This window comes from Macrobrachium nipponense, chromosome 17, assembly GCF_015104395.2.
Source record: "Macrobrachium nipponense isolate FS-2020 chromosome 17, ASM1510439v2, whole genome shotgun sequence".
Taxonomy (NCBI): Eukaryota; Metazoa; Arthropoda; class Malacostraca; order Decapoda; family Palaemonidae; genus Macrobrachium; species Macrobrachium nipponense.
In genome coordinates, this window is record NC_087210.1 from 78,741,431 (window position 1) to 78,759,420 (window position 17,990).

The window sequence follows — 17,990 nt, forward strand, 5'->3', positions numbered from 1 at the left end:
AGTCTTGGGTAACCCACAGAAATCAGCTTTCACCACAGTTCAGAAAACAACGAAGGGAGCCACTCATTCCACAGAAATATTGGGCCTAGGACGGGAGCTTAAACGTGATCAGATTCCGTATACAGTTACCCACCCCAACCCCCCTTTTTTTTTTAACTTAGATGATGTTTTCTTTGATTTTTCATAACCGATTGCGTAGTTGCACACAGAATGAGGACACCTTGAAGTTGGAGGACAGAATGCGAGGTGGGGATGCGAGCAGAGGAATGGCATATCTTTCTTCTTGTCCAAAAATTGGGACAGCAAATTCTTTCTGTCAATAAAATTGGCGGGACACATCTTTCTTAGTCAAATAATGGGACTCACGTTTCAGACAAACAATTTGGGACACATCTTTCTGTAAAAAATTGGACACATCTTTCTGGCAAAAATTGGGACACATGTTTCTGTCAAAAATTGGGACACATCTTTCTGTCAATAATTGGGACTCACGTTTCAGACAAAAAATTTGGGACATATCTTTCTGTCAAAAACTAGAACGGGACACATCTTTCCGTCAAAATTGGGACGCATCTTTCTGTCAAAAATTGGGATACATTGTCAAATAACAAAAATCAAGCTTTGACTTAAAACCATATTTTCCCATTACCCTCTGTTATTTCTTCCTAATGAACACCATAATATTCTTTGGGATTCTGAATTCCAAGTCAATGCCCCTTTGGTTGTCTTGTTCCATATGAATAGGGTTCATCTTCTGAATAATAATAATAATAATAATAATAATAATAATAATAATAATAATAATAATAATAATAATAATAATAATAATAACAAGAGTGACAAACGAACAAAACTATTAACCTTACGAGTTAGATAACCAAAAATATGAAGGAATGGATACAGTTATTAAAGAAATTTAGCATAATATTCAATCTCAAATTATTATCTTAAGGATTTTCTTGGTTACGTAAGAATCCCAAAAAGAAAAAAATTCCTGTCCAGACTTTATAACGTTATTATTATTAGAAGAGATCAGCTGCTTGAATAACTTAGGGGAAATATTACGTCAGTTTTTTTTGTATTTTGTTTTTTAGATATCAGGACCCAGACGAAAATAATTCGCAAACAGAAAATATGGCACAAATAAATAAGCTAAGACGTTATTTACAAAAAAAATAGCAGAAAACAGCCAAATAAGTATAAATTTCAATAGAATATGCAAAGATCTCCTTCGCCATCAGCAGGACAAGCGACTGACATATGTCCTGCATCAACGGGACGCAGTATTACCAGTTTAAAACGCGACCACATATCGCGGACGTCGTCAGTTTGAAAAGTTTGCAGAACATTCGTCAGCAGTCAACTCGCAAGGAAATCATAAAAAGAGATATAGTTCGGCTTCCTCGCAATAATGCCATGCAAATTGCCTAATTAGTATGTATGAGATTAGGAAATGCGTGATATCGCGACGTTATTGTCGTGAGGGACAGCGTCAGTGTTGCCACAATGGAAAAATAAGGCAACCTTGTCTTTTGCGCATACTGCGCATGCGTGTGTTTACATTCGACCTCCGAGTGTTTATCCCGAATAGCTTATGCGTCTAGCAGTTTTCTACTTCAGTTTATTTTACATTAGAGGATATGAATGAATTCTCTGGAATTCGTTGTTTAGGTATTCAGGCGACTGCCCTTAATATTTATATACTCGCGAGAAGTAATTAACATTTTTTCTTTATCTAAAATAGCGAGGATTTGAGGCATGATTCCCGAACAGATTTTAATCTATGATACGTGGTTTATAAAATACAAGACAGATCTCTTGGTAAATGCGTTGTATAACGGCAAAATATAGCGTCACCGACGGCAAACGAATGTAGCAGAGGTAATATAACGTGAAATGTGCATTATAATCATCGACGTTAAACAAACAAGTCATGGATAACAAAAGGAAAGAAGGAATATGCTAGAATTTAAGCCAAATACCAAGCCCTGGGACCTAAGATGAAGACATTCCCAGAAGGGAAACTTGAGAGTGAAAGGTTTGGAAGGTGTAACAAGTGGAAAACCTCAAAGCAGTTGCACTATGAAACAAAAATTAGGAGAGACTTGAGGACAAGAAGATGGAGGAGAGAGAATATGAAAGGAGGTACAGTAAAAGGAATGAAAGGGTTAGAGCAGCTGAAAAAGAACCTAGAGAATATGAAAGGAGGTTCAGTAAAAGGAATTTAAAGGGTAGCAGCAGCTGAAAAAGATCCTTGAGAATATGATAGGAGGTACAGTAAAAGGAATATAAAGGGGTTGCAGCAGCTGGAAAAGAACCTTGAGAATATGAAAGGAGGTACAGTAAAATTAATTTAAAGGGTTAGCAGCAGCTGAAAAAGAACCTTGAGAATATGAAAGGAGGTGCAGTAAAAGGAATTTAAAGGGGTAGCAGCTGGAAAAGAATCTTGAGAATATGAAAGGAGGTACAGTAAAATGAATTTAAAGTGTTAGCAGCAGCTGAAAAAGAACCTTGAGAATATGAAAGGAGGTACAGTAAAAGGAATTTGAAGTGTTAGCACTAACCTGTAATCGTCCGAGTACGGCAGCTGCCTCAGATTGATGTCGAAGCTTTGATCCTTAAGGAGTTCCTGGACTCGTATGAGGCCGTTGTTGTTCTCGTAGATGATGCAGAACTTCTTCCATCCGAGAGTTCTTAGGACGTCCATGTAAGCCTGGGAAGATGATCCAAAAAAAGGACGTCAAGTATGAATGAAAATGAGGAACCGCATGATCGTATTTAGCTTGGTAAGCATGCCAGGATATTCCAAAAAATGTTAAGTATGAATAGAACTGAGGAATAATATATTATAATATTAATTATAATGGTTTGGTTTTATTCATAAAAAAGTAAAGATAAGTATGAACAGAACTGAGGAATAATAATAATAATAATAATAATAATAATAATAATAATAATAATAATAATAATAATAATAATAATAATAATAATAATAATGTTTTGGTTTTATTCATAAAAAGTAAAGATAAGTATGAACCCAACTCAGGAATAATAATATAATTAATAATAATGGTTTGGTTTTCATCATAAAAAAGGAAAGATAAGTATGAATAGAACTGAGGAAAATAGATTAATAATAATAATGGATTAGTTTTATTCATAAAAAGTAAAGATAAGTATGAATAGAACTGAATAATAATAATAATAATAATAATAATAATAATAATAATAATAATAATAATAATAATAATAATAATAATAATAATAATAGCAAGTGAATGCCCGGCACTTGCACAGAACCAGTACAAAAAGAGGCATGATTCAGTAGCAAAAGCCCTCCACTGGAGCCTGTGCAAGAAACATCAGCTACCTTGCAGTAATAAGTGGTACGAGCACCAACCTGAAGGAGTGATAGAAAACGATCACGCAAAGATCCTCTGGGACTATGGTATCAGAACGGATAGGGTGATACGTGCAAACAGACCAGACGTGACGTTGATTGACAAGGTCAAGAAGAAAGTATCACTCATTGATGTCGCAATACCATGGGACACCAGAGTTGAAGAAGAGAAAGAGAGGAAAAAATTGGATAAGTATCAAGATCTGAAAATAGAAATAAGAAGGATATGGGATATGCCAGTGGAAATCGTACCCATAATCATAGGAGCACTAGGCACGATCCCAAGATCCTTGAAAAGGAATCTAGAAAAACTAGAGGCTGAAGTAGCTCCGGGCCTCATGCAGAAGAGTGTGATCCTAGAAACGGCACACATAGTAAGAAGAGTGATGGACTCCTAAGGAGGCAGGATGCAACCCGGAACCCCACACTATAAATACCACCCAGTCGAATTGGAGGACTGTGATAGAGCAAAAAAAAAAAAAATAAATAATAATAATAATAGATCAGAAAACCAGGAAACATATGACAATACACAAAGCACTACACCCAAGAGCAAATACGGACAGACTACACATAACACAAAAGGAAGGAGGGAGAGGACTACTAAGTATAGAGGACTGCGTCAACATCGAGAACAGAGCACTGGGGCAATATCTGAAAACCAGTGAAGACGAGTGGCTAAAGAGAGCATGGGAAGAAGGACTAATAAAAGTAGACGAAGACCCAGAAATATACAGAGACAGGAGAATGACAAACAGAACAGAGGACTGGCACAACAAACCAATGCACGGACAATACATGAGACAGACTAAAGAACTAGCCAGCGATGACACATGGCAATGGCTACAGAGGGGAGAGCTCAAGAAGGAAACTGAAGGAATGATAACAGCGGCACAAGATCAGGCCCTAAGAACCAGATATGTTCAAAGAACGATAGACGGAAATAACATCTCTCCATATGTAGGAAGTGTAATACGAAAAATGAAAACCATAAACCACATAGCAAGCGAATGCCCGGCACTTGCACAGAACCAGTACAAAAAGAGGCATGATTCAGTGGCAAAAGCCCTCCACTGGAGCCTGTGCAAGAAACATCAGCTACCTTGCAGTAATAAGTGGTACGAGCACCAACCTGAGGGAGTGATAGAAAACGATCAGGCAAAGATCCTCTGGGACTATGGTATCAGAACAGATAGGGTGATACGTGCAAATAGACCAGACGTGACGTTGATTGACAAAGTCAAGAAGAAAGTATCACTCATTGATGTCGCAATACCATGCGACACCAGAGTTGAAGAGAAAGAAAGGGAAAAAATGGATAAGTATCAAGACCTGAAAATAGAAAAAAGAACGATATGGGATATGCCATTGGAAATTGTACCCATAATCATAGGAACACTAGGCACGATCCCAAGATCCCTGAAAAGGAATCTATAAAAACTAGAGGCTGAAGTAGCTCCAGGACTCATGCAGATGAGTGTGATCCTAGAAACGGCGCACATAGTAAGAAAGTGATGGACTCCTAAGGAGGCAGGATGCAACCCGGAACCCCACATTATAAATACCACCCAGTTGCGAATTAGAGGACTGTCGAGAGCAAAAAAAAAATAATAATAATAATAATATAATAGCTTTTGTATTCGCTATTTTTTTGAGGATATACAGGCTTTTATTGCATACAAATTAGTCATTGTAAGAAAACGTCAGATTTTGACTAGAAACTACTATTTTTTTCAGAAAGCTCCTGGACTCATGCAGAAGAGTGTGATCCTAGAAACGGCGCACATAGTAAGAAAAGTGATGGACTCCTAAGGAGGCAGGATGCAACCCGGGACCCTACACTATAAATACCACCCAGTGTGGTATAATAATGGTTTGGTTTTATTCATAAAAAAGGAAAGATCAGTATGAATAGAACTGAGGATTAATGTATATGATAATAATAATCATAATGGTTTGGTTTTATTCATAAAGGGGAAAAATCAGTAAGAATAGAACAGAGGAATCATATATCAATAATAATAATTGATTGGTTATATTCATAAAAAAAGTAAAGATAAGTATGAATAGAACTGAGGAATAATAATAATAATAATAATAATAATAATAATAATATTAATAATAATGATAATAATAATAATGGTTTGGTTTTATTCATAAAAAGGAAAGATCATTATGAATAGAACTGAGGAATATAATGCTAATAATAATATAAGAAAGCAAGAACACATGTGATAATTTCTTCTTTATATTTACACCAACGTTTCGGCCATCCTTTCCCATCTTCAGGTCTATGATCGTCGTAAACTAATTCTACTTATAGCCATGAAGATGAGAAAGGATGCCCGAAACGTTGGTGTAAATATAAATAAAAAATTTTCTAAAATAAAAACGTAAAACAAACTCTATCAAGATACATACGTTCGCAAGGGACGAGGGATGAGGGTAGAGATTGACGGAGTAAGCGTCTCTGGTGAGTCGGAAGTCCCATCTGTTTTCTATGTGTGGGATCTCCAGGGCGTCGCAGATCGACTGCACATGCGCAGACGTCTGTCCGGACTGGGGTCCCAAGATGGCCGCCACGCCGGACTTGAGCAAAGAGCACACTGCAAAGACAACGAATTCAAGTTCTTTGAGAAAATAGAACGAAGTCAAATTCTTAGGAAAGACAATGACGTTATAAGTTCTTTAAAAGGGAATGAAATCTTGTTCTTTGAAAGGGCAATGAAGACAAGTTCTCTAAAAAGGCAATGAAAACAAGTTCTTTGAAGAGGCAATGAAATCAAGTTCTTTGAAAAGGCAATGAAATCAACTTCTTTGAAATGGCAATGAAATCAACTTCTTTGAGAAGACAACGAAATCAAATTCTTTAAAAAAACAGCAAAATAAAGTTTTCTGAAAAGGCAGGTCAAAATCAGTTTTTTAAAATGCAATGAAATCAATTCAATCGAAAAGAGAATAAAATCAAATTCTTTGCAAAGCTAATGAAATCAAATTCTCGGGGTGATTTCCCAAGCTCGCTGATTTGAGTTATAAAGACAAATCGATTCTAATTCAATATATAACTAATAAAACATGAATGCCAACCTTTAATATCAATAAGAATACCAATAAAGATAAATATTACAATTATAAGACATACAGCCTATATTCTTATATTAATAACCAGACATTTAGATTATGTTTTGGTTTTATCCATATTCGTAACTTATTTAATGGCTATTAGTTTCAAATATAAGTACACAGTATAATATAGTGTTCAATAGTGTTAAAATATACATATCTTGCAAATATTTATTCCAAACTATATAGTGATATGAGGTGTTCTATATAGTATTAGTATTGAATAGCGGTAGAGCGAACCGGATATTAAAGCACTTTTGTAGCTTAATATTGGCGTATGTATTTTTTATGTGTACAAGGTGTGTGTGTGTGTGTGTGTGTGTGTGTGTGTGCGAGTGTGGGCATTCGTACGTTCCAAGAAAATAAAACCATGCATTAAAAGAGGAAACTCGATGACCCACCCTGAAGCATACATGTACGCCAAGAATTCAGCCAAAATTCGTCGGAAATTGAATCTACATTCAGAGTTATTTCCCTGGGGATTTAGAAACCCCCCTCCGCAATTTCGTCGTGAACCCCCTCCCCCTCACCCCAGGGGGGTTCTGTGCCTACGGTAGGGGTAATGACAAATTGTTCCACAATTGCAATGTGGGATATTCGGGAGATGGAGTCGAATTTTCCCCTTCAAATAAAAATCGCCCTAATATTTCACAGAATAGAATATAAGGATTTAAGCCAAAGACCAAAGAGCTGGGAGCTATGAGGTCATTCGGCCATGAAACGGAAATTGACAGCAAGAAGGGTTGAAAGACGTAAAAGGAGGAGTAACTTAGTATTACCATGAATCAATTGTTAGGATAGGGTGGGAAGGAAGATGGCAGAAAGAGAATACGAACGGAGATACAGTAGAAGGGATGATAGGTATCGCAGCTAGGGGCCGAAAAGACGATGCAAAGAACCTTAAGTAATGTCTACAGTACATCGCATGAGGTGCACTGATTGTATATACGTTATGTGGCCTGCACGACGATTTCCTTCTGCCTAATACAATTTCAAAACAGCCTTGGAGCGAGGCTATAAATAATAGACTTTATTGGTGGTGTCTATTGAAGCGAAAGATTCATAAGATAAAGCGATTGCTATACTTATAGCTGGTTCACTTCAGGTAGATTATTGGATGAGCCCTATTTTCACGAGACGTTTGTTTGGAGGCCGATGATTGGCTGGTACCAGGAGGTAGGCAGTTCCCAGCCAATCAGCGGCCGCCAAACTAACGTCTCGGGAGAATAGGGCTCATCCAAGAATCTACCTTAAGTGAATCAGTTATAGTCAAAACTATAGTTCTTGGGAATTATATTAAATACTAAGATTTTTTAGGGGTGACAGTATGTACTAAGATCTATCGATAAAGTGAAAAAAGTCTTTATTTACATTATACTTATAAAGAGCAAAGACTTCTTAAAATATTTATAGAGGTATAGGCCTAAGGCAACCATCAGAACAATTAAACAGACACTGCTGTATGATCGCTGACAATAAATTCAAAAACGAAATTTTGATTTAACAATCAACCCCTTTTATAATATACCTACCACAACCACCTTGCAAAGAAAACGTGATAAAACAGCCCACAAAAAACATCATAATCAAAGAACCATTCCTCACCTTTTCTTGAACCCCGGAAGGAGTCGCTGTTGGGGATGTTCTCGATCTGCGCGGACAGGCGCGCATGCGCGAGAAGCTTCCTGTCGCTATTGATGGCGTCGACGGCGTACCGCAGGGCCTCCTCCTGGCGATCGTCGGTGCTATCGAATAAACCACCTGGGAGGAGAAAATAGATTTAGAAATATGAGTTTTCAGGCAAAATTGTATAATATACATATACCACATACATTTAATTGAAATTAAGCTACAAATCTCGTTTAATACCCTGATGGCTCAGTGGTTTGGACGTCGACTGGAGTATACGTTGGTAGGTACCGTGTCGGGTGTTCGAGACACCTCAGTACCAATCCATTAGTCACTTAGAAAATTCCCCTGGATGATAATTCCCCTTTGGAGATATACCCAATAGCGTGAATTGGATATTAAACGACATTTGTAGCTTAATGATTGTATATATGCATATACATTTACGTATATATATATATATATATATATATATATATATATTATATATATATGAATATATATAATATATATATATATATATATATATATAATATATATATATATATATATATATATATATATACTATATATATATATATATATATTCCATTAGCAACTTTTATTCTGAAACACATGAGTTCATCGCCTCTTCTTTCTCGTGACCACGAGAACAATTTCTGATTATCCCCCCAAAAGATCCTGCTATAGTAGATTCAGATCAACCGTGCATCTGATGTCTAGGCCCGTCCCTTACGACGCTCCTGATTGGCAGTTGATAAGTCAATCACGGGGCTGGAAACTCTCCTCAGTCTCTAGAGAGAGTTCACAGAGGCAGGATGTATGTCCCACCTCTCCTGAGGGATTTGTCTGTCAAAAGTATCTCTCAGGAGAGGTGGAACATACTCCTGCCTATGTGAACTATCTCGAGAGACTGAGAGCTTCCAGCCCTGTGACTGGCTTATCAACAGGCAATCAGGAGCGTCGTAAGGGACTGGCATAAAGGTCAGATGCACGGTTGATGTGAATCTACTATAGTACTAAATTATAACTGGGTTGAATGGTGGACGTAAAGTGCTATACTGATTGCTCTTTGCAAATGAATACCTACACATCAATTATCTATTAGTAAACACCTAATAAAAGCTATCACCATCGCCACACCTGTTACTGAAAAGAAACTGCTCACCTACACCTAGCATAATAACAAACGTTCGACATTAACACTTACACCAAGGCAATACACCTTCCAATACCTGCCACTGACTCGTTATATCTAATGGCACTAATCAGAGCCAGCATTTCTCATATATAAAGATAGTGACGCCAGCAGCGCTCGCGTCTGTGAAACTGCTCTTGGTCTCACGTATTTTCTTAAGGGTCATAAAGTTTAATGAGTCTCGTTGGTGATATAGATACTTTGCCACGAATTTTGCGGCGTTATCGAAATTAAAATTGACAATAACTGAAGCATAATTTTTAAATTACTGGCCCAGAAGTGGTTTTATGTTTTGGTATTGATATAGATACTTTATGATTTACTTTGTGGCATTAATGAAATTAAAAGTGACAATAACTAAAGCGAACTTTTTAAATTGCTGCCCTAGAAGTGGTTTTATGTTTTGGTATTGATACAGATACTTTGCCACGTATTTTGAGGCAGTAACGAAATTAAAATTTACAATAACTGAAGCGAACTTTTTAAATTACTGCCCTAGAAGTAGTTTTGTCTTGGTATTGATATAGATACTTTACCATGTATTTTGTGGTACTAATGTAACTAAAATTGACATTAACTGAAGTGAACTTTTTAAATTACTGCCCTAGAATTAGTGTTATGTCTTGGTATTGATATAGATACTTTACCATGCATTTGGTGGCACTAATGAAGCTAAACTTTTTATTACTGACAGAAATCTTTTAAATAACAGCACTAGAAGTCGTTTTATGCCTTAGTGTCGTCGTGGATTTTTTGGCAGTCCAAAGACAGAAGTAGTAAACTGAAAAAATAGTGCAATGAAGCTTATGATGGAGTTCACGAACCAGTACATCGGATTTTGAAGTGTTTTCTGTCTTCAGTATTTTCTTGGCCATCGGAAACGGATCTATCTTTCGATGGTCTCGGTGTCATGCTGTACGAGCCGCGGCCCATGAAACGTTAACCAACGCCCGGTGGTGGTCTGGCCTATATCGTTGCTAGATGCAGGATCATGGCTAACTTTAGCCTTAAATAAAATACAAAACTACTGAGTCTAGAGGGCTGTAATTTGAAACGTTTGATGATTGGAGGGTGGATGCTCAACATACCAATTTGCAATCCTCTAGCCTCAGTAGTTTTTAAGATCTGAGGGCGGACAGAAAAAAGTGCGGACAGAAGAAAGTGCGGACAGAAGAAAGTGCGGACGGACACACAAAGCCGGCACAACCGTTTTCTTTTCAGAAAACTAAAAATGAACACAACTTCAGAAATAAAAGTAAAAACGTTAAGGAACCAAAATCCCTGATCGGATAATGTGAAGAAAAAAAAATATTTTCTAAGCTCCATCGAGCCTTCATTCACTCAATAATAAACAGTTTAAATGATACAGTTCGAGTCTTTTAAAAATATCGAAGATGAAAAAAAACATGGCAGAACAGCGTCGATAAACATCCATTTTTTTCTTACGTTACCAAAACAACTTCTGAGAGGATTAGTAGCTTGGGGCGGCGATTAGGTTTATTGGTGTTGGTGGTGCTGGTGATGACGTCGGTGGTGGTGGTGTTGACGATGGTGGTGGTGGTGTTGACGATAGTGGTAGTGATGACGTCGATGGTGGTGATGACGTCGGTGGTGGTGTTGACGATATTAGTGGTGATAACGTCGGTGGTGGTAGTGTTGACGATAGTGGTGGTGTTGAAGGTAGTGGTGGTGATGACGATATTGGTGGTGATGACGTCGGTGGTGGTGTTGACGATAGTGGTGTGATGACGTCGTGGTGGTGAGACGTATTGGGTGGGTTGAATGACGTCGGTGGTGGTGTTGACAATAGGTGGTGTGATGACGTCGTGGTGTGAGAGTCGGTGGTGGGTGTGACAATTAGGTGTGGGTTGATGACGTTCGGTGGTGGTGATGAAAAGTCGATGGTGTGATGACGTCGGTGTGGTGATGACGTCGATGGTGGTGATGACGTCGGTGGTGGTGATGACGTCGGTGGTGGTGTTGACAATAGTGGTGTTGATGACGTCGGTGGTGGTGATGACGTCGGTGGTGGTGTTGACAATAGTGGTGTTGATGACGTCGGTGGTGGTGATGACGTCGATGGTGGTGATGACTTCGCGGTGATGGTGATGACTCGATGGTGATGACGGGAGGTGGTGTTGAATTGTAGTGGTGGGGGATGACGTCGGTGATGGTGATGACGTCGCTGGTGATGATGATGATTCGTGTGGTGGTGATGATTACAGTGTGGTGGTGTTGACTGTAGTGGTGGTGATGACGTCGGTAGTGGTGATGACGTCGATGGTGTTGATGACGTCGGTGGTGCGTGTTGAATGAGGTGATGACATGGTGGTGGTGATGACGTCGGTGGAGTTGTTGGACGATATTGGTGGTGATGAACGATATCGGTGGTGATGGACGTCGGTGAATGGTGGTGGTGATGACGCGATTGTGGGATGACGTCGGTGGTGGTGGTGGCGATGTTGACGCTATGTGGGATGAAGGTTGGTGGTTATGAACACGATAGGGTGGTGATGACATCGTTTGAAGTTGACGACGTCGGTGGAGAGGAATACTGTATGTGATGGTGATGACGTTTAATGGTGGTGTTGGACGATAGTCGTGTGATGGACGCGATGGTGGTGTGAGTCGGTGGTGGTGTGACAATAGTGGTTGTTGATGACGCAGCTGGTGGTGATGACGTCGGTGGTGTGTGACAATAGTGGTGTTGAATGACGTCGGTGGTGGTGATGACGTCGATGGTTGTGATGACGTCGGTGATGGTGATGACGTCGATGGTGGTGATGACGTCGGTGGTGGTGTTGACTGTAGTGGTGGTGATGACGTCGGTGATGGTGATGACGTCGATGGTGATGATGATTACGGTGGTGGTGATGATTACAGTGGTGGTGTTGACTGTAGTGGTGGTGATGACGTCGGTAGTGGTGATGACGTCGATGGTGTTGATGACGTCGGTGGTGGTGTTGACTGTAGGTGATGACGTCGGTGGTGGTGATGACGTCGGTGGTGGTGATGACGTCGGTGGTGGTGTTGACAATAGTGGTGTTGATGACGTCGGTGGTGGTGATGACGTCGGTGGTGGTGTTGACAATAGTGGTGTTGATGACGTCGGTGGTGGTGATGACGTCGATGGTGGTGATGACGTCGGTGATGGTGATGACGTCGATGGTGGTGATGACGTCGGTGGTGGTGTGACTGTTTGGTGGTGATGACGTCGTGATGGTGATGACGTCGATGGTGATGATGATTACGGTGGTGGTGATGATTACAGTGGTGGTGTTGACTGTAGTGGTGGTGATGACGTCGGTAGTGGTGATGACGTCGATGGTGTTGATGACGTCGGTGGGGTGTTTGACTGTAGTGATGACGTCGGTGGTGGTGATGACATCGGTGGTGGTGATGACGTCGGTGGTGTTGTTGACGATATTGGTGGTGATGACGATATTGGTGGTGATGACGTCGGTGATGGTGGTGGTGATGCCGTCGATTGTGGTGATGACGTCGGTGGTGGTGGTGGCGGTGTTGACGCTATTGGTGGTGATGAAGGTTGTGGTTATGAACACGATAGTGGTGGTGATGACATCGTTTGAAGTGACGACGTCGGTGGAGAGGAATACTGTATAGTGATGGTGATGACGGTAATGGTGGTGATGATAAAAGTTGTGCTTACGAACACGATAGTGGTGGTGATGACGTCGTTGGTGATAAAAACGGTAACGGTGGTGATGATGATAGTGGTGGTGAATAAGGAAGAAGAAACTTAGGCCATAAAGAAGGGTATAGCGAAAATATAATGAATAAAGGTTGCTTAAATAATTAGTGAAGAGAAATTAAACTTAATAAGTCGGCGGTTGACTTAAATTACCAGCTAATTATACAAGATAATAAATTACCTGCTAATTATACAAGATAATAAAGATAACGATAACACAGATAGGAAAAGAGAACATTGCAGATAACAGTAAAGGGTGAAACGAATGATGGAAATACGACGGAAATAAAAACTGGTGGAAATCGAAATAAAAAAAAAGGTTATTGCAATTATAACAAAATTAGAACAACAAAGATAAATGACAAATGGAAAATAATAAGAAAACATGCTGAAAATTATAACAAAAGAAATGAATATAATAAAAGGGAGTAATAGAAACAATGAAAGTACAAATGACGTAACGACATATAAATATGGCTAGGATATAATAATCACAATAAAAATACGAATGGGGTAAAAAGAGAAGTGACCGAATTGTGATTAATCACGGGACGATAATTGTAAAAATGGGAAGAATAATAATGAAAGAAGCGACAAAAGCAAAGACGGTAACAACATAATGATTGAATATAGCAATGAGGACGGAAATACCAATCAATTAGTGGAAAACTACACCGCTTGATTTTGTGGCTGGTACTGAGATGAGCAGAAAAACTGCAGGGGACTTTTTGGGTAATTAAATATACTTGAATCGAGTACCTTATATGCTTAATATTTGATCTGTTTTACTGTGAATAAATACACGTTACTCAAGCCACGTTAAATGCTTAGTATTTAATGTTTTTACTGTAAATACCTCCTTAGTTCCTAGTTACAGTTTGTGGTTTCTTTTACCAATAAGCTTGATGGGTTATTTATTATGTATACACGTGACTATATTACGTAATGTTTCTCTAATCATCCTAAAGTTAGCTGGCTTTCTAACGTTTGTGTCTACTAAGCAAAGAAGCATTATAGGATATATATATAAAATAACATTCAAGGGAGAAATTAAAACAAAGACTAATATAAGTGTAAATACAAAAATTTTATACTCGTGAAATTAGAAATCCACTGCAAAAATACGATGATAATATATATATATATATATATATATATATATATATATATATATATATATATATATATATATGTGTGTGTGTGTGTGTGTGTATAAGTATATATGTATATAAGTGTAAATAAATCATAAAAATGTGGAACGTGATGAATATATATAATAAAGACAAAATCACAAAACAAAGAGAAACGATGGAGTTCTGCAAGGCCTTTCGACTACTCGTCCTTTACTTAGCGCTAGACTTAGCAGACTTGCTCAGTTAAAGGACAAGAAGTCGAAAGGCCTTGCAGTACTCCGTCGTTTCTCTTTCCTTCGTGGCCGAGTCGATAACATCTCTGACGTCCTGATTTCTCCTCAGTCCGCTGGGCGCTGCTGGTTCGTACCCACGAGAGGACGAAATTATTATCAACTAAAAAAAATTCCCCTTCGGTTAACGCAAATGAAAATATATTAATTCCGAGGTAGAGTGAATTGGATATTAAAGGACATTTGTAACTTAATGCGTGTATATGAATCACGGTGATGTGATAAAAATCATTGTATATATTTATGTATATATATACTTAGATAGATAGACAGATATACATACTTTGCTTCTAATAAAAACACCAAAAATATACAGAGATGGAATTCTGTTGTAACAGAACATTTTTACCATTGATTCTTTGCTTGTTTATCAAACATACTCTCTCTCTCTCTCTCTCTCTCTCTCTTCTCTCTCTCTCCTCTATCATCGAGCAGCATCATATCTCGCTCTTCTTCTTCCCTTTTAGAGGTGCCTCACACTGAGGGACCTGGGGCAACCGAACAAGATGTAAGGTAAGGTATGTAAGGTAAGGTAAGGTTACAGCTAAGAGGAATAAATCGAGCGGAGTGGAGCATCCACCAGCCACTACCACCACCAAAACGCGAGCAAGAATTCCGCAGGCGAAAGAGATGGCCGTGTTTGATAGCCAAATATCCGTCTTGTTGATTTCCCGGGTCTTCATGCACCGGTAGTTTAATATTCGGTGTCTTTTTTAGGCTTCTTTTTTCTTCCCTTCTTCCTCTGACTCTCAAGTGGATGACGTGGGATTTTTAGGCGTTTGTCGATGGCTGCCGTGAAAATCGTGCACTGGTTAAAGCGAGGTGATGATTTTCGCTGGTTATAGCAAGGTGACTCTTACTGGTTATAGTTAGGTGATAACTTTGGCTGGTTACAGTAAGGTGACCTTTATTGGGTATAGTAAGGTGACTGTTACTGATTACAGTAAGGTGACTTTTACTGGTTATAACAAGGTGATGAGACTGGTTGCAGTAAGGTGACTCTTACTGGTTATAGTAAGGTGATGAATTAGAATGGTTACAGTAAGGTGACTTTTACTGGTTATAGTAATGCGATGGAATGTGACTGGTTACAGTAAGATGACTTTTAATGTTTATAGTAAGGTGATGACTTTGACTGGTTACAGTAAGGTGACTTTTACTGGTTATATTAAGGTGATGACTTTGACTGTTTACAGTAAGGTGACTTTAACTGGTTATAGTAAGGTGATGACTTTGACTGGTTACAGTTAGGTGACTTTAACTGGTTATAGTAAGGTGATGACTTTGACTGGTTACAGTAAGATGACTTTCAATGTTTATAGTAAGGTGATGACTTTGACTGGTTACAGTAAGATGACTTTTAATGTTTATAGTAAGGTGATGACTTTGACTGGTTACAGTAAGGTGACTTTTGCTGGTTATAGTAATGCGATGAATGTGACTGGTTACAGTAAGATGACTTTTAATGTTTATAGTAAGGTGGATTGATTTTGACTGGTTATCAGTATAAGGTGACTTTAACTGGTTATAGTAAGGTGATGACTTTGACTGGTTACAGTAAGGTGACCTTTATTGGTTATACCAAGGTGATGACTTCGACTGGTTACAGTTTGGAGATGGTTTTTACTGTTCATTTGAAAGAATGTACAGAAGATAATAGGAAAACCGAAAAAAAGAGATAAATTAATAAAAAAAATAATTAATAAATTAATAAAATGATAAAAATATAAATCAAATAAACATAATAAAGCAGCAACAACAACAAAGGCACCAACGGGGAATGTGGTGTGGTTTAATCACAGCGTCAAGTCATTGTGATATCAAAGGGAAATTATAACAATAAATAAATAAAAATAAATAAAATTACTTGAGCTCTTCGTAATGTGTCAAATCTCCCCCGAGGACCAATGACTTCATCCATATTCTCTGGATCAGCGGGTTAGTAGCTAGGCTGTATCTGTAACTGTCGATAATTTGAGACGCCCACTTCTCTCCCGGCACAATGATGACCCCCACCCCCCAAACTTCCCACCCCCCAAAAAGAGGACACCCTTCCCTGGAGGAAGTGAGTTTCTCCCCCAGTTTATGAACCCATCATGAAGGGACTATCTCATTTGTAAGGACATTATTTTCCCGCATTTATGAAGCTTTGTAACGGGGTGGGGGGGTTGATGATCACTTTTATCTGTCCGTAAAACCAGAAAAATAACAATAAGAGAATTTCTAGTTTATGAAGGATCCCTAAATGCTATATTTCATACGAAGGTCGACTGTCTCGTACTTTGGTGAGTAAGTCTCGCGTCAATATAGAACGTCTTCAGCAGCGATTTTACATTGCTTACCTGATGCACAAAAAATGCTAGAATTAGAAGGCAATCTGCTATAAAAAATCAAATATTCATGACAACAGGATCTTACACGCATTGCAAGAAGAGGAAAAATATCTAAGAAATGAAACCAACCCAATAATAGTTCCCATTTTTAAAACTGACTTGTGAAGCTGAAAACAATTCCCCCTTTCGTGGAAGCGATACGATGACATTCAACCCGACATACCTTCGTCGAAGCCAAGCTTACATTAGCATACAAATGATCCATTATAGATGAAACTGACTAAACACATTTAATCTCCTGATTAACAGATTGCCACGATGCAATTCAGAATAAAAAATATGAAAAAAAAGATGCAAGATTGATAATACACTCCTGCTTCTTGCAATAGCCTCGCGCTCGGGGATGTGTATAAAGTATTTGCAATGCAGGACGGACCACTTAACCCTGCTGTGCATATCAGAACCCAGGCTCCACATTTACATAAAGGAAATTGCTTCGCTATAAAGTATTCCCGTTCGTTCGTTCGTTTGTTGGAATGTTTCGTATCAGTTTCTGATAAGCAGATGGCCAGGTTTATTATGGCAGTCTCATTGAAAAGCGAAACTGGCTATGCATTACTAGCCTAATATCATTCTTCTTGCATTTTAATACATTTTCATCTGTTTATTAACTTACATATTTTCTTTTCTTTAATAATATAATCTCTTTTTTCTGTATTTCCCTTTACTTCATCTTACTTCTTCCTAATGGACAATAATATTCTTTGGAAGCTTGAATTTCAAGAATAGGTTTCATCTACTGAGTGAATAATAATAATAATAATAATAATAATAATAATAATAATAATAATAAGATACATATATGTATGTATATATATATATGATATATATATAGATATATATATATATACATAATACATATAGAATATATTATATATATATAGATAGATATATATATATGATATATCATTATATATATATATATATATATATATATATATATATATATTAGATATATATATATATATGAATTCTTATCACATCACCGCGATTCATATACACGCTTTAAGCTACAAATGTCCTTTAATATCCAATTAGCCCTACCTAGGAATTAATATATCTTCATATATGTCAACCGAAGGGGAATTTTCTAGTTGATAATAATTTCGTCC

The 17,990-nt window shown here is 38.0% G+C and overlaps 1 protein-coding gene across 9 annotated transcripts in view; it reads right to left on the minus strand.

Annotated features, from left to right (window-relative positions):
* The window catches only part of LOC135196353 (glutamate receptor ionotropic, kainate 2-like), a 358,070-nt gene that overhangs the window by 93,791 nt on the left and 246,289 nt on the right, over positions 1-17,990 (minus strand). For all 9 annotated transcript variants that reach the window (XR_010310392.1, XM_064223121.1, XM_064223122.1 and 6 more), the window contains exons 3-5: positions 8,129-8,284; positions 5,822-6,006; positions 2,565-2,713 (exon numbers count right to left, since the gene is read on the minus strand). Coding sequence is in view for 8 of the 9 variants with exons in the window: in XM_064223121.1 (XP_064079191.1) it covers positions 2,565-2,713; positions 5,822-6,006; positions 8,129-8,284 (490 nt within the window). In the remaining variant the exon portion in view is untranslated. The remainder of the gene's footprint in view (positions 1-2,564; positions 2,714-5,821; positions 6,007-8,128; positions 8,285-17,990) is intronic.